The 18,241-nt window shown below is 37.1% G+C and overlaps 1 protein-coding gene across 1 annotated transcript in view; it reads left to right on the forward strand.

Annotated features, from left to right (window-relative positions):
* Nucleotides 1-18,241, forward strand: part of NT5DC1 (5'-nucleotidase domain containing 1) — a 126,203-nt gene that overhangs the window by 79,371 nt on the left and 28,591 nt on the right. Inside the window, exons 7-8 of the mRNA XM_054630095.2 lie at nucleotides 2,112-2,286; nucleotides 6,786-6,883. Coding sequence (XP_054486070.2) covers nucleotides 2,112-2,286; nucleotides 6,786-6,883 — 273 coding nt within the window. The remainder of the gene's footprint in view (nucleotides 1-2,111; nucleotides 2,287-6,785; nucleotides 6,884-18,241) is intronic.

Here is an 18,241-nt window from a genome sequence, read left to right on the forward strand (position 1 = left end):
AAAGCTGGAATAAGACTCTCTTTCAGCTCATATATTGAACCCAGAGTTGTTGGCCTTTTCCAATGCAGATGTAGCTCAAAGGCCAAGTATAATAGATTTGTCACATAGAAGATACTCCACAGATTATGGAGAGATAAGACAGTTTTGATTAAATTAACTCAAAGGCTTTAAATTGCACATCAAATAATGGTCACAGACAGTAGAAGGGATTTCATAAGGACAGAAAAACATAAAGCATCCAGGAGTAAAACAGATCTTTTCATCTGGGAGTGATAAGAGTGATAGGTCACTGGTTATATAAATGAACTTTGCCATCTGTATTTTAATTGTTTGTACCTGTAGGAGCTAGTGCTAAGCCTGCTTTGTTTGTGTGTGCCCCTTCCTTCTCATCTAATGTTATGCACTTTCCAAAACATAAAAATAAAAATTGTCATAGGATAGCATATGAAATATTATTGCTAGTTATAATATGGAGAAAAAAAATGCAGATTCTGCTCCTAGAAATTATTGCTCATCCCAAACAATATTCATGCCTCAGGAAAGAAGGAGGGAAAACACAACAGGAAACCTTCTTTCATAAATCTGCTTTGTTTAATCAAAAATATCATTGTTCTTGGCTAGCTCTCAAGGCAAATGTCATGGCATCCCATAATGCTGGCTGCAGGAGCAGGCTTGTATCCCTGGTAGACACTGTTACACAGCCTGACCTAAATACAGCAAAGGGCTGGAAGAGTGGCCTGGTTGTGAGTTGGGAGATTTTGTTTGAGAGACTCTTCCCAGATATACCAGTCTACTTTTTTGGAAGAAATCTGCCAAGTTGTAGTACAGAATAATACATTTTTTGCCTCCTGTCTAATTCCAGGGATAACAGCCAATTTGAATCTTCTTTTGGAAGACTTTTGTTCCCTGCCATCTGTAGATGTTTGAATGTGTAGTGTATGGAACAATGTTTAGCACCCAGCATCTTTCTGTCTTTCTTTGATACTGCTGTTTCAAACATGCATGTTCTCTTCCATTAAATAGCTAAAGTTCAAGTGGTTTAAATCTTATTTTTTCAAACTAGAGAACAGCATTACTCACATACCAGAAAGCTAAGTAATGTCTGGGATTTATTAAATCATTCAGCAAAGTTGACCACAGACAGTTGCATATAGAACAAGTGCTGGAAGAAAAATAATCTATTATGATGTTCATTATAATATAACACACACGGACTGAGAGCCAAATACTTTGTATAATTTCTGTCTCTACAATTATTATATTTCTTTTTAAACCTTTAACTAGCTTGACAGTTTTGGTTACAGAGGGTTTGAGCACAGAAGAAATACGTAGGGAAATTTAATGTTAATTTGACATTTTGGTAAAGCTGCTATGGGCTATAACAAGATGAATATTTATTGGTGACTTTATGAATAGGTAACTTTTACTGCCAAGTTAGTGTTGTTCCACACTTTTTAAAATCTTACATTCCAAGTGTATTTGCAAAATTCTATTGCTGTTTTATTTGGCAAAAAGAACATTATTGAAGCTGAATAGGGCAGGTTTTTGCATCTGTTCCTAGTATTCCAAATACCTACAAGACTTTGCCAGTTGATCAACCTTTCATAGATAAAGTGCTACTTGAGAAAAATGTGAAAATAATAAAATGGATGTTACTGATCAATCAATGCTAATGTAAAGTGTCAGGAATAAGTGAACAGGTGTTCTTTGGAATTTTAGGCCCTTACTACTCTCTAAACATTTAGCTCATTTTACAATCACAAACTGAGTATCCAAAAATTGAGCAAAGGTGAAAAGAAATAATTATTTCCTGTATGAAACTATAATCTGAAATTTCTTTGCTACTAACTATGACAAGCAAAAGATCATGAAACAAAATAATTATGAAAATTCCACAATAAAAAAGTCATGCAATCTTATTTCTGCTACAGTGAATCTTCTTGGTTTGTTTGGGGGTTTTGGTTTCTATTATATTACAGCCCAGAGAAAATGTTAAACTTTGCTTTGCCTTATTTTAATTCTGTTGTTTGCACATAAAAGGATATTTGTTGTGTGGATTAAGTGGTTTGTGAGCAGGATTGGATAACATAATTATGTTTTCATTTTTTTAGAAGACTGTGGGATGTATTTCCCAGAAGTGAAAAATCATCCAGACAAATATTTACAAAGATGTCCAGAGTCTGTAAAAAAGTGGCTGAAACAACTGAAGAATGCTGGGAAGATTCTGCTGTTAATTACCAGTTCTCACAGTGACTACTGCAGGCTTCTGTGTGAACATGTTCTTGGGTAAGTGCAAAGTCCATTTCAAATTATATCTAACCAACAGCAACTGGAGATAAGCCTGAGTTATTGGTAAGCTAATTTGAGTTTTGTTTATGTATGGTGAATTATTTGGTTCCGAGTTTTCCGCTGGGCCCCTCTCTAGTAGAGTGTTACAAGAGACAAAGTAGTCCATCTGTGAGCCTGTGAGCTGTATCTGACCCACAGCACACTTACAACCTGCATCCTTTTGGAGGCATCATGATGGGATTGAAGATGCCAGGGAATTATCTTTCAGGCCAATATCCTATGTACCATCTGATTCCTAATTTTATTGTAAACTTTTGCTAGACTGTCTTATTTAAGCCACTTCTTTTCTTGCTTCTCCAGCAGTGAGTGCAACTATTAGTACTATTACATTTCCTTGCAGTAAATTTGCAGGAAAATCTTACCAATACTTTTTCCCATTAGTGGTTTTCAAAAGATGGCTGCGCACGAGAAATGTGCTCCTTCACAGCAAGATAAAGCAGGCAGTTTATTGCACTTGGCAACTGGTGGAGGTTGCAGTTGCTGATCACAATAGCATATAGCATAATGTTTATAGCATAATGTTAAGAACATGGCTGGTCAAGTCAAATTCAGTGAAATTCAGCAGAACTATCACTTACCTAGAAAATAAATTAATTAGTGATGCAAATAGTGAGGTGACAGAGTGAGACTGTTTATTTATTATTAATCCAAGAAATAAGTAGTTCAGTGTGACCCTGCCTTGGCTATCAGGATATGCCAGGGAACAGCAGAATGAATACAGCAACACTGTAAGAAAACTACAGGTAAGGTAAAAGACAGCACTACCTTCCAAAACCAGTCCTGCCAGTGTGACTTCTCTTTTGTACTCTCTAGGCTAAATGCTAAAACGAAGCATCAACCATGCCAGTTCTCACTGCTTTGCATGAACATTATACTTGCTCGTTTGAGGGACAAATCTACCTCCTGACAAAAAGCAATTCTCCTTTATGAGCAAGATGTCTGTGAATTAACTCTTTTGTGTAAATCTGTCTAGTTATTTCCTGAATGAAAATTTGGTATAAAAGTACATTCTTGGCCACATACAATGATTTTGGCTTTCTGTTCCTTGGTGAATAGTGTTCAGCTGATGAAGGTAGCTGTAGAAATCCTGCTGGAAGACAGTAAGCAAGATATCAGAAATGATCAGTTGCCTTTCAAAACACCAAAAAAAGATATCCTGCTAGAAGGATACTGTGTCACTTTCTTTTCCACAAAAGTGTAGATTGTTCTATGGTATTTATTACAATCATATTTTCCAGTGATTCATGCAGTGTGGCTTCCAAGTAGCATTTGGAGAACTGAGTACTCCACTGTCCATTAGACTTTAGTGAAGTGGGGTTATTTTCCTGAAAATCTAAACTTTTTAGTGGTTTTGTTTGTTCCTATGCCTCTCATATGAGACATAAAGACTCTTCATACCTGTTCTACTTTTTGCTGTACTGGAATATAATTTAGGTTCACCTTTATTATCTCTGCCCTTAACTTTATTTGACCAGGCTAACTGGTTTTTATTCTTGACATCAACACTGCATTTTATTCTTGATATCAACACTTACAAATTGCACCTACATAATCCTTTATTAATTTCTATTCCTACTCCTTTCAGTTAATCAATATGATACTGAGAAGCCCAAAATTGTATAGTATGAAATAAAAAAACCCATAATGATAAATATGAAAAACAGAGATGCATGTAAAGTTTTAGCCTCTTACTACTAATATCCTTACCTTGTAACTGTTTCCTTTTTTGCACTTTATTAAAGAAGCTCCTTTTTGGCAAAGAAATTATTGTCTTCATAAAACCTGTGGTGGGAAATTCATGCTTAAGTGTATCATTTACCATTTCATGAGCAAAATATCCCAATTGTGCTCATCTGACAAAATTGTCCTTAACTAGAACACATTTTGGTAGGGAGAGGAAGTATAAGAAAAAACTTCATTTTGAAATAAAATGACAACTATTTCCCAGCCAGAGCACAGACATACTGCTGGGATCAGTAAATAAGACATGTAAACCTTAAAAAGCAAGTGCCAGTTCATTCATACAGCAGCATCATGGTGTGACTTTTCAGGCTTACCTACCACGAGGATGCTGCCCAGGTTAATTGAACCTTTAAGTGTGGGCAGGAGCACACCTCATGATGAGTCAATCATCACATAGTCACTGAAGTCAACTGTATTTCACTTTTTCAGGAATGTTAGCCACCTAAAATTGAGGAACTTTTTGAAGCTGTTCATTTTGTTTCCCTTTGTGGTTAGTGGAGAGAAACCACTGGGCATTATCCTTGGCAATTCAGTCTGCATGGTAGAATTATGTCTGAAATAAGTGGGATGGATTACCTTTCAAGAATGTGGATGTTTCTCCACTGGCTCTGTCGGTGGTGTCAACCACTATCTGAATTCGGAGTGCAGTTTTTAGAAGGTGAAAGTTGTGATACATGTGTAAGATACATCCTGCCCATTGTGCTAGCTACTTACTGTAACCACAGGCCACTGTACCAATCACAGGCAGCAAATGGAACAGATTTGCTTTATGTATAGTGTTACATAATAATATAACGCAAAGTCTCTCATAGAAACAGTAGCTTTGTACATGAGATTGAATATATTGTTTCAGAAAAGGCCACAGATAACAGCATCTCCTCACACAAAGCAGTTTTTCAACAGAGTAATAAAAAGTTACCAATTCTTCTGAAAAGTCTTGTTTGTTCTGTTTCAGTTTTTTTAAACAAAGCACTTGCCACTTTTCCCACAAATCAGAGAATCACAGAGCCATTTAGGTTGGAAAAAACCTTTAAAATCATTGAGTCCAGGCATTAACCAAGCACCTCTGTGTTCTCCACTAACCCATATCACCAAGTGCCACATCCACACATTATTTGAGCACTTCCAGGGATGGTGAATCCACCACTACCCTGGGCAGACTTTTCTGATACTTGACCACCCTTTCTGAGAAGAAATTTCTCATAATATCAAATCTAAACCTACTCTTGTACAACATGAGAGATATTCCTCTTATCCTCTCACTTGTTAATTGTTCTTTGTTGTGCTCCTGAAATGCTTGCTTTGTTTTGCAAATTCAAGCTTAATTTACCTCTAGATGGATTATTTGCACCAGGTGCTAATTTGAAAAGTTTATCTCTGTTGATACTTTTCACCTGAGGACAGAAGAACCCAGCCTGTTGGCTCAGCATCTGGAATCTTCCACATGGAAGCAAATTTTAAAAACACATCATTGTGATATTTGATACTGGTACTTTTAAAAAGGCAAAGGTTTACATATGGTCACCAGTGGAGAAAAATTAGACAAAGCTAAAATTTCATTAGAGAAAGGAAATTTAAAGGGCTTTTATTTTAAGGCTGGAATATAACTTTGAACACAGCCCAAAAGCTGTCTCTCATAGGGAGAGCATTCAGTTTTTGATAAGATATCTCAGTCCCATGGAAGATCATGAATTATTTGAAAGTGATATAGTTAACTGGTTTACTTCCAGCAAACTTCCTCTACTGCTGATAGCATTTCAGTGCCTGTGTCCATCCTGGACTTGCCATCTGTGATTTCTTTGTTCCATTCAAGAGTATCCATCACTTTTTTGGATTTTGTAGGCAATGAAGTCACCTAAGCAATGAAATATTTCTATTAAAATAAAGTGTGTCATAGATGAGGAATGTTTTCTTACATACCATGCTGAGACATTCAAACCCATTGAAACTGATGGGATTTCCATAGTCTAGATAACAATCTGTATATTGTTTGGAGATGGACCAAATGATCTTTGAAAAATCTATATTTAATCGTGGGATTCAGCAGGCAGATGAAGACTTGAAGCTGGTGGCTGTTTGTTTGTAGTCATATGTCCAGCCTCCCTGTAACCAGCAGGGATGTAGTGAGAGCAGCCAGCGGAATCTGAAGAAGGAATTCAGCTATCAAAATGGTGCTTCAGTTTTGGAATATGTGAAATTACACTCTAGTTTCCATTGGCTGTAAATTAGATCTCTGTTGTCTGCCAACAGAGCATCTTAGGCCTATGCACATCTTCAGTGTGGATACCTACAAATAAGCACCTGTGTTTAAGTCTCTTCAGCCACTTCCTAACCCATCACTTCAGATTTTCTTCTTTGAAAAGAAAATCCCTCATTTACAACTTTCAGTCCATGTCTATGCATATGTTGCCATCTCAGATTAAAAAAATATCATCTGTTACATGTTCTCCTGAGATCAAGGAACATCTTTTTACAAATAATGAATGTTCTCAAAGATAACTCACTGGGGGTTTGACTCTCTTTTGACAGCCTCAGGAAAAGAATGATAGGCATTGAACAAGCATCGAAAAAAAAAGTGACAGAAGCAAGTACCTTAAAAAAATACTCTGATATTTTCTTAAGTCTTAAAGAGTATTTCATGACATTTTAAGTAATTAGTTAGTTTAATTAATCACATTTACTTTACTTTTTAGGAATGATTTCGAAGAGTATTTTGACATTTTGGTCACAAATGCTTTGAAACCTGGTTTCTTCTCTCATACGCCAAATCAAAGACCTTTCCGAACTCTTGGTAAGTTGCAGCTGTAAGTACCTTCTCATCTGCTTACTTCTATGGAAAAAAAAAAAAAAGAAATAAAATTAAGGCAACTGAACACTGGAGGTGGGCTGGGAAGTGGGCTAAAATTCTGTTAAGACTGAGGAGCATTGAGAAATTAAAAATTACAGTGTTGAAGACAATTAAAAGGCAGATCTGTGGTAGTAATTGAAAATACATTGGGGCTCAGATATTTCATCATTAATGAAAAAGAAGCTTTATTGTGCTCACAGGGTCATGCAGAGAAACCAAAATTTAGTTCTGGGAAAAAACAAAGCAGAAATATTTAAAGAATTTAAAGGAAATTAGGAGAACTGTACCAATAAAATTGTAAAGCTGAAGGAAAGAATTTATGATGGAAATCTGACAGCATTAAGTGTGTTTACTTTGGCTAAATAATGAGAGAGCAGGTGAAAAAGAAGCACCCCTGTACTCACTTAATTTAATTAAAACAATCTGAAGCACTTGGCAATGTTGTCCATTAGGTAATTAGGGTTGTAACACAGGAGGTTTATAAGAGCAATGTTCATTTAACTACAAATAACACTAAAATATTGCTGAAGACCGTTTACTTTTCCATATTTTGGTAAATACCTTTATGATTAAGTTACCTGAAAATTAATCTTATAGCCAAAATAACTTAAGTCAGCATACACTAAACCACAGTTGATCATTAATTTATGACAGGAAAGGCACCGTTCCAGCCCCAAAGAAATTTTGCTTCTGTAACTTCTACAGTAAGTCTGGAACAAGCAGCAAAAATACATATTGAAACTATATTTTAATGTTTCCCATATTTATAGGAAAATAAGAAGTATCCTAGGTGTGATTTTTAAAGGATTAGTTCAAATAGTTGCCAAGCTGACAATTTGAGAAAAAAGTCATCTCAGAAGGGAAATTGAAACTATTTGTATGAAAGGAGAAAGAGGAATAAAATCATAAAGGGTGAAAGAGGCTTAGTTCTGCAACCATTTGATTTAGTTTTGTATAAAGCAAATTGAAAATAAAATGTAATTCACTTAGGATTTCTTTTAAACAATCTGATTAGCCTGACTTCCTGAGGAAATCCTGCTGTGTCCCTCTGTCAGAAATCCAGCCAGCAGCTTTTGGACCTGTTGGACAGTTTCAGTGAATTTAATAGACAGCCAAAAAGCTCCAGGATTCTTTGATGAGGGGGTTTTTTGGGGTTTTTTTTGGTGCAAAAAAGGGGCAAAATAGAGGGAGAAGACCAAGTTACTTTCTCCATTGATAATATGTAGCATTGGCATAATCACCACATTGAACTGTAAGGACGAGTTTTCATGAAGATGTTTCTTTCTCTGCTTTCAAACAGGAACAGCATTATCTGGAGTCCTCTTATTGACTTAGTGGTTTTCATTCAGTTTATATCCTGACAACGCAAAGGGGCTCAAATGTCAGTCAATCACTCATTATGTTAATACCTTATTAATGCAAAATAAAATGTAGTTTTTGTTCTGGACACTTCACTATCTAAATAGATGAAGCACACAAACATAACTAAAGTAATAATCAGATAAATAATTTGTTGAAACAACTAACCTGAGAGTGTATTTTTTTTCTTAATATGTTTGTATCCAAAGACAGTAACTGCTTTCTTCTGCAAGACCAACCACAACATTCACAGCAAAGACTTACACACATAGGACAGATTTTTAGAGATATGTTTAAAAGTACTGTAGATCTTGTTTAAGACTACGTGAAGTTTAAACCATAAAAGTAGGAGCATTTATATGTGAAAATTCCCAAAATAATAATACATTTCTATAATGTTTATTCTGCTGCCCTACCTCTGTGTTCCTCACAGCATCTGAAACAGTATACAGTGAAGCTTCTAACACATTGACAGGGAGTGGTTTTCCAGTTTTCAGAATTTTTAAGGCTTTCTTTCATATCAGAACCACTGAAAATTCAAAATTGCAGTTTCTAGTTTCTTTCTTCCTGCTGGCACTACACACTTCAGGCAGAAGAGTTTGGCCACTGTGTTGCAGATCAGGGGGACAAAATTTTCATATTTTTCCTTTGAAAAATTAAAAATCTGTAGGTGAAAATCATAGTAAATATTTTCTTAAAGCACAGAGACTAAACTTTTGCTAAGGTAATTTAGGGTAAAAATTGTTCTAGGAAGAAATGTGTTGGGAAGTAATGTGTTGTTTCTAGGAAGAAAATAAACTGAAGTAATTGCTTATCGTTGTTACCCATTTCTCCAGGTCTGAGTCTCAACCATGTTCTTCCAACCATTAGGTCTGAGCTGCAATAAATTCCTAATGATACCATTTTTCATAGTGCTATAAATGGACTTAAGGATAAGGCACAAAATATGGAATGTGTTCTTAATTTCAAATTTCCCAAGTGTTGCATTGTGTGCTGGAGCTAAATATTATTTATCTGTAACAGGACTTCTGCTCCAGATTTTGAAGGAAAGGTTTTGAAGTTTACTAAAGAGAAGGATAAATTCTTTTCAGTGAATTAGTTCAAAAGGCAGTTGTATTCAGTAGGCATTTGAAGGAGAATGAGAAACAGGACAAGATGACAAAGGAGACATTGTCTGGAAATGTGATATTGGGTAACAGCTCTGAAAAAGTGTTTTTTTCAGCAGACAAGTAATTTTAGAGCTAATCCATTTAGAAACCATGAAAAATTATTTTAATTGATCAATTAAAATTGCATCACTATTTCATTTTCAAGATGTACATCATTTAAAGCAACCAAAACGCTGTTTGAAAGCCTAAACAATTTGTGTCACTGGGGCACTGAAAAGCACAATAATTATTTATTTAATTTTGCATAATTTTTCTCAAAGTACCATTCTGTTAAGTGAAGGAACAGTTTATATGTATCTTTACAGATTTTAGGACAGCTACACTTATTTTGATCTGGCAAAATGGTTTTTATGATTAGGGGTAACTTATGTAGCAAAGGATATGTTTTGTGAAAACAGAGCTGCACATAAAAATACCCCCAGACTTTGCTACCATGATATAAATACTCCATAACTAACTTGTTATTCATGAGGTTGTATTTCCTTTTACATAGGGAAATTCTTCTCATGGTTCTTGAAAGTACTAATAATATCTTGAGCTACAAGACCTAAGGATCAAGTTGAAAGTGTTTGCGTAAATCCTATGTTGACAAGAAAGGATTTTCTTTGCTTTCAACAGCTACATCCAGCTTAAAATAATTTCTCATTTCCTGAAGGGCTCGAAGGAATATAAATAGAAAAGACAGTTGTGAATTATATGATAATCTGCAATACATGAAGATTTCTGTAACATTTGACAACAGAGCTTTCCCTTTATCACATCACTTTTTAATGAATATCAAATTACTAGCCTGACTGCTAGTCCTGATCATTGCCAGATACATCCAAAATTATAATTGAAATGCTAAAGGTAACCCTTAATTCCCTGGAAGCCTTCTCTAAGTCTGTATTCACAGGGAAGTCTGCTTGGTCTTAAAGAAGGCTTATATATCTTTTATTTTCAGCTCAGGCACAGCTGTCTTTTCTGATCTGGTTTGTTTTTGTTTTGGTTTTTTTCCCATAAATTGGAAATGTACTGCTGACTGTTCAGTGCCTGAATTTAAAACACACACTTAAAAACTTATGTATAGCCTCATGTGTATGTGTATGTATCTGTACAGCCTGAAAACAATCCTAGAGATGTAGTGCCAGTGAATACCACTTTCAAAGCCTGCTTTCAGTTACATTTCCAGGCTGCCTTCCTTCCTCCTGAACTCAAATTTCTGTCCATCTTAAGGTGCCTCTGCTGCAGAATGTAGCTTCCCATTTAAGAAACTTTCAGTCCTCTAATTTTTTATGGTTTTCTGGTAACTGCCATTTTAACAGTTCTGTGCAGAAGCTTCTTCTCCACCCTTCTAAAAATACAAGAAAATTCTACAAGCCGAAAGGACCAATTAGAAAGGAAAATATGGAGATGGGATATAAAAGACCATGTTTCTGGTATGAAGACCATCTTTGGTTATTAGGGACTGCAAGACTTCAGAAGGTGGTGATCCCATGTCTGCTACTTGAGTTTTCTTTGCTATCTTTTGTGAACAACTGGGTTTGACTATGGCAGAGATGAGCTGGGGGATCCAGCTGGTGGGGACATGGGAGGAGAGAGGTAGAGTAAGAGCAGAGCAGGACATGGAAGCATAGAGAGGAAAGGGATTTCACACTGATGGGGGTTTCTGAATATCAGGTCTTTGCTTTTTGACTTCTACTGTTGCCTCAAGGAGGACTTTTGCAATAAGGCTAGTGTGTCAAAGATAGCTTAAAATGATGTACCCATGTCCTGGGCTGACTGGGGCTCCCAGCTGGCCCTCCAGCCAGAGCAGGGGATGCAGCACTGTCCTCCCACAGGTCTCAGAGCTCAGGAAGCCTTTTGCAGAGAAGCCCACAAAGGGCCTCATCTCTCAGGAGGCACAAGCAGAACAACAGCACCAGCAAAGGGCACCTGTGTAATCTTTTCCTCCCCTGGCTCAGGGTGCTCCTTTATCTAATGCAGCTGTGCTTGTTGTCATTCTTCTGGAGATGGTGCCTCTTCAAATCAGTCTGTGTGGATATATTCTGTAACATGAGGCCACATAATAAATGCATTTTTGCTGGGAGCTTGTGACAGAGTGCATGTAAAGGGTGCACTGGCTGCACACTGCATTATTCAAGAGTTATCAAGTCTATAACCATTTCCCATATCTCTTCTACAGGAAGATGCCTTTATATTGTTATAACATCCCATGGTGCCATGTGGCCCTTAAAAGCCATGATACTCTTTTTTAAGGGAAATGCTGTTTAGCAATTCTTTAAAGTGTATTGGCACTGTTTTTCATGTGATTTCCAGCTTTTTAGGAAAGAAAAAGGATTAAAACTAACAAGTAATGTTATTTTGTACTCTAGTTTTCAAAACTCAATCTTTTTGTACCTCACAGTACATGACATTAAGATTAAGAGTCTCTTAGTGCTCTAATATCAGAAACAGATTCTGTAATAAGCTGACAGCAGGAGGTCCACGATTGAAAGGGATAAAGCATCTTGTTCTGTACCCAAGCCACCACTGAGAAATAATTCCCTACTCTAATCTCAGCCAGGGATTTTCATTTTATCCATGATTTCTGAGAAAAAGGAGTTTCTTTTTAAACAACTGGTTAGTACAGATGACTATATAGACTTAACTTCATATTCAGTGATAGAACCTGACTGGTTTTAATTTTTAAAATGAGAAACCAAAAGGATTATGGAAGTACCTTATAAAGATGCTTCCTTCAGGTGACACCCTCTTTGGCAACATGATCAATGTCTGACTCCACTTTCTGAAAAGCAGGCTAGGACAGGCCTGTAGGGCTGACAGTGGAAGACACATACAAAGAAATTTCATCTCATATACCAAGGTTTGTTTTCATACAAATATTCATAATCCACTGGAGAAGCTCAGAGATTATTTCAAAAAATCCACAATGTTAGGGTTCTTCGATGACTGTTTCACCTCCTATCCTTAGTTTAAATGATCTTAGTCTAAAACTATTCCACTTTGTGTACATCCTTTGCAAAGATATCAGCCACTCCAGATTTTTTTTCTTGACAGTGTAAACAGTTGTCTCAGAGACTACTGGTTTCCTGATATTATTTATGTCCTGTGGACAAACATTTCAAAAATCAACAGGTGTTACCTTGTAATCAAAGGGACTTACCAATCAATCTTTTTAAGGTTTGCTAGATGGTACCTGTATGTAGTTTAAAATCAACACTTTGGGAATCATTTGAGAACAGAGGTGATCATTTCCTATCATGTCCTCAATGTTTGTAATTAAGTCATGGGATACGTAAGATGAGAGTCATTTAACTGTCCTGATAAGTTAACAAACTCTTTTCTAACAGTTAAATTTTATTTAATTTTTGATAAACATAGTCTTAGTAGACGGTAACAGTTTGGATTTTGGGTTTAATGTGTTCAGAACAAAGTTCTGTAAATTTAAAACAGGTGCAAAAAGCAAAATAAAGTTGGGCCAGCACATGCTCACATCCTTTTGCAGAGTAGGTTGTTAAAGTCACAGGCTTCTTTCTTTCTGATAGTTTCCAAAGTCCTTGGCTACCATATTTGATGGTCTTTGCCTCATTAAAACAAATGCTTTGTACAATTTTGTTCTATTGCAGAGATAATGAATTAGAACTTGAGGACACACAATTGATCACTAACTGGCAGTGCATCATTTATAAACCTTTTGTGAAATGCGAGAGACACTGCAGTTTGCACTGATAGTGTGTGTAGCCACTACTGCAGTGACGTGGTTAAACTGGTGTAAGTTCTTCAAGTTGTGACTCTGTAGTAGTTAGACCATGTGGAAGCCAAAGAATGACTTTCCCTTGCAGGACATTCCTCTTGGCAATCTGAGCTGGGAAGCCATTCCTTTTCTTAGGAAGAGGAGTGGAGTGAGTGTGTTTTGTTCTGTTTGTTTGGGGTTGTTTTTTGAACAGGCTTTACTGGTACTTGCTTCAGAAGTGAGGCCAGATTGTCATCACATCATTTATACAAGTTTATTTACACAAATTATGGGTTTCACTCAGGCATTTTACAGCACATCAGAAGCTGGAGGTTGAGCAGCAAAGCTCTGTTTTTGTTTCTACCAGGAGGGCACCATGTTGGCCTGACTACAGCAATTCACTATAAACCTGGAGCACGGGCCAAGGGCTGGGATTTCAGCTAATGCCTGAAACTGGCCATGGGAGGTGCCTGGTTATCAGCTGAACTGGCCAGTGGAAATTGGGTTTGGTGCTCCTTGAGCTCCTTCGGCTCAACCATATTAGCCAGAAGAGCTACCAGGACACAGGCTAATTCTTTAACATTTACTCTGTTTGCCTAAGCATTGAGGATTATGCAATCGTGTGGTATATGTGGGTAGGAATTTCCACCCATCCCTTACTGCAAACCTCTATCAGTACTGCAATTGCAACCACATTTGAGTCTGGCCTAGCATTCTGTGAGATATTACACCCTCAGCAGGCTGGAGAGGAAAAGATGGGCCTATCACTGCCAACCCAGAGAAAGGCTGCAGCACAAACTTCCCCTTAGTTAGATATCTGAGTATCCATCCATGAGAACCTAGCTACAAATGACCCAGCTACTGGAAAATGACCCATGAGATCCTGCACCCTAAGAAACTTGCAGTGAATGCAACAGCGCAAGAAAACTTTATAGGAAGATAGTCCCCATTATCTTCACCGTTGTTCATAAACAACTCCCTGTTTAATTTTTCTTTTCTAAAGAAAAAAATTAAACAGTGTTTGAAGTGAGGCATCCCTTTGTTGCTGAGTATTGAGATGCATTCTTCAATGCCCATCCTTATTTAAAAGAAAAAAGCTTATGGTAAATATGTCAGGCCAAGGTCCTTATATGTTTGCATAGTGTTCAAAGTACTTCAGAGGATAAAAGGAACAATAAGGTATTCATCCAAAAATCAAAACAGTGAAAAACTGCAACTTGCTTCTGCATAAAGACAGCAGGGGTTGCTTCAGCTGATTACCTTTGATATTAAATAGCGTGTTTGGCACAGAGCTGATAAGAATATTACAGACAACTAGTTCAAAGAGAGTTTAAACTGCTGCTTTCAAAAGCATGGTATCTACAATATTCCTTTTGTTAAAACTGGAAAACATGTTTAGCATATTTGCCAAGTACCCCAAAACAGAATTCTTTGTGTATAGAGAGTATATTTTCATTTTTAAAAGGAGTTACAGTAACTACTACAGTAACACTACTACAAAATCCTAGCTATTGATTACATCATGTTATATTCAAGGCCTTGAAGGATAAAACTCAAACCCCTTTTCTTTAAACTGTTGTGTAAGGATGTGATAAGAGTCACTTTCTGTCTTCTGGGAGCCCACAGGCAGACCAGATAAACAAATGTTAGAAAAACAAAAGCACTGGCTTTTTTGTTTGAGCTAAAGAACCAAGATATTGAGTGACCTCCCCTGCACTGTATCTCTGGCAGATATGTATGTTCACCTAAGATATGTCCTAATCCAGAAGTAGTGAAGAAAACTGAGTTTGAATAAGGGCTCATCAGTCTTGATTGTGAAAATCCTTTTAGCTCTTTTTAAAGACTTAGCATATGGAAAAATTGACATTATTTCAATTAATTCTGCTAGATTTAATTTTTATGGTTCATTAATATGTCCTTTGTAATTTCAGGGAAGTGGACCCATGAACTTTATGTGTTCTATATTGAAATTAATCAAATTATTTGATAGTTATCCAGCAATTATTTCAAATTATTGAAAGTGATAAGCTCAATTAGTTGTTTATTTTAGAAGACAGCTGCATACCAGTGGTTCAGGCCATGTTTGTGTTTCATTTTATGAAAGAAACTTCCTTCATAGAGAAGCATGTCAAATGCCTTGAAAGACACACATGCACCATGTAATTGGGAGGTCATTAAAAGTCAACATCTACAGAAGATCCTCAGTCATAGTTCTGTGATCACCTTCTGGTGTTGTTTCTTTATTGTCTTCTCTTTTAGGATGCTAGCAGAGAGTAGAACTGTAGTACAGTCTGATCTGGATTATACCAGAGAGATAAGGCAGGGAAACTGCCACACTTAGGAAGCCAAATTAATCTAAAAAATGCAGCTTCTTTTTACAGCAGAATGAACTAAGGGCCTCTCAACCCAAGCCTCTCCTGCCAGTGGGTGCCCACAGAACTTAAATTACCATAACCTGAGTCTGTATTTTCAAAACCAAAGCCAAAATGCCTAAATGACCACTTTGTATTCCAGACAAAACTGTGTTCAGCAAACAGATTATCTGGCTTAAGGGAATTCTTCTCCAAGACATGAAAACATTATTAAGAGGAGATGATTCCCTTCATATTCTCTAAGAAAAACAGACAAGATGGAGAAGCAAAGCAGTGAGCACTCAGACTACATTTATAGTGTGATAATAATATGTGATGCATAAAAATGCTTGGGATTCATGGAAGATTTTACACAGAATGTGGAGACCCAGTTCTATATGGAAGAGAAAAGCAAATGCATATTTTCATACATGAGCAAGGCTTGCCAAACCTACTCTTATTAGCCCTGAGATTGGCTCAGCTGGTTAGAGCATGGTGCTAATAACACCAATGGGTTTGTTGCAGCAGTAGCAGCAGCCATTCTGAAATAATACCTCGAGTTCTCGTGTTTATGTTTCCTTAGAAATGCTAAAGAGTGTGTAGCAATTTTTTAGACAGATAATTTGATTCAATACCCACAATTCTAGACTAGAAGGGTGAAATTGTGGTTATGATTGTCTTTTCACCTTCATTCTATTTCCCAGCACATACAAGAGTGTCCATGTCTGGGGGGGAAGAATTAAATTGAAATTTCAAAAGACTGAAAGGAACACTAGGGAGTCAAACCATGCACAACTCAGCAGCTGTTCTGGCATTAAGAGAACACGTATTTCCATTTTATTTGTTTTGTACAATTTTATTATTAGATGGTTAAACAGATACATTTTATTTTGTCCATAGAATAATAAATGTCCCTCTGGAAAGCTTATAAATTTATGCAGATTATTACCAGACTCTACTGCTGTTTCTAAGTAGGATGTTACACCCTTGGTAGCTTATTCAAAACCTGGCTTTTTTACTTGCCAAATCTGTATCAGAGAAATGGATCATTTTAAGAAGCTATTTTTTTGTATGGAGTTGCAAGCCTCTCACTGTCGTGATTTCACCCCAGCCAGCAGCCAAGCCACTCACTCACTGCCCCACCAGCAGGATTGGAGAGATAATCAGAAGGTAAAAGGCAAACTCATGGGTCAAGATAAAGACAGTTTAATAAGTTTAGCAGTTTAATAAGTTAACTTTTGAAAGTTAAAGCAAAAGCTGTGCACTCAGGCAAAACTAAACAATTCACAGCTTCCCATGGGCAGGCAGGTGTTCAGCCATGCCCAGGACAGCAGTACCCCATCACACGTTACTGTGACTTGAGAAGGCAAACTCCTTCACTCTGTGTTTCCCTTTGTTCTTCCTCCCCTCACTTTATCTACTGGGCATGATGTCAAATGGTCTGGAATATCCCTTTGGTCAGTTGGGGTCCTGTCCCAACTGTGTCTCCTCCCAAACTCCTATGGCACCTCCAACTTTCCTTGCCAGCATGGAAGTACTAAAAGCAGAAAAGGCCTCGACTCTGTGTAAGCTCAGCAGTAACAAAAATATTTTATTTTGTTACTGTGCTCAGCACAAATCCAAAACACGGCCCCCATACCAGCCACTTGGAAGAAAATTAACCCTCCCCTAGCGACACCCACCAGGTTCCTTGAAACAAAAATTGACTCAGAATTACATTTTAAGCCATACATCAAAAATCAAAGGTCTGTTTTGAAACAATGAAGTACCAGGAATAGATACAGAAACCAGTGTGTAGAAACTGCTCTGGCTGTCCACCATATATCCTCAGCCACCTCCCACTGCAGGCAGTGAAGGGCCAGCAGTCCTGGTCCATGGAGGGCTTTGCAGTGCCCAAACAGCAGTGCCTGCACTGCACACTGACCCAGAGCTGTGTTTGCTGTTGCAGAGCCTTCACACTGTTTCTGCACCTGAATCCCAGCTGAGGTGTGCTCATTGCTAATTACAGACCTGCAGTGCTGATCAAGAGCCCCAAGGAACCCAAAGGTCATGCAGAAGTGGCACAGACCCTATGGAAGATGAGGTGCCCAAGGGATGGATCAGTAGTAAAAATTTGTAAACTTTGCTGGTCTGCTAACATTTAGTGCAAACCTGTGAGAAATAATTTCACATTCTAGTTCTTAAAATGATGTCAAAATCCAAACAGAATTCCTGGAAGGAAGAAAAATTACCTGTGAAATGGGGGACTTAACAGTATGACTTTGCAGGGCAAAAAACATTCTTTGACATATATAACATGTGCATAAACAATACATTATAGAAGTAAGGAGTTTTTTTCTCTGTGTAATTTTTTTCATCAGTTGAATTCAAAAGAATAGATGAGTAGACAGAGAACATCATAAAGAGTTACCTTGTGATTTGATTCGGAACCAATTTGGAAATTTAAATCCAGGCAGTTTGTAGTAAAGCAAAAATAAAATTGTGTATGGTACATTCCTGGCAAAGCAAGAGCTGGCAATGGATGCAGAAAGCTTCCCTTCAGCATAGTTTCCATGAATCTGTATGTGCTGGTTTTGATTAAGGAGCTTTAGAGTTCTCTTGTGTGTTCTCCAAAATGTCAGGCTTTTATTAAGGTTAGTCTTTAGAATTGCTTTTTGCAGAAAGCACATTTTGCTTTTTTGATCTGCTATTGGAAGCAAGTAGTGAA

The sequence above is a fragment of the Agelaius phoeniceus genome, chromosome 3, assembly GCF_051311805.1.
Source record: "Agelaius phoeniceus isolate bAgePho1 chromosome 3, bAgePho1.hap1, whole genome shotgun sequence".
Classification (NCBI taxonomy): Eukaryota; Metazoa; Chordata; class Aves; order Passeriformes; family Icteridae; genus Agelaius; species Agelaius phoeniceus.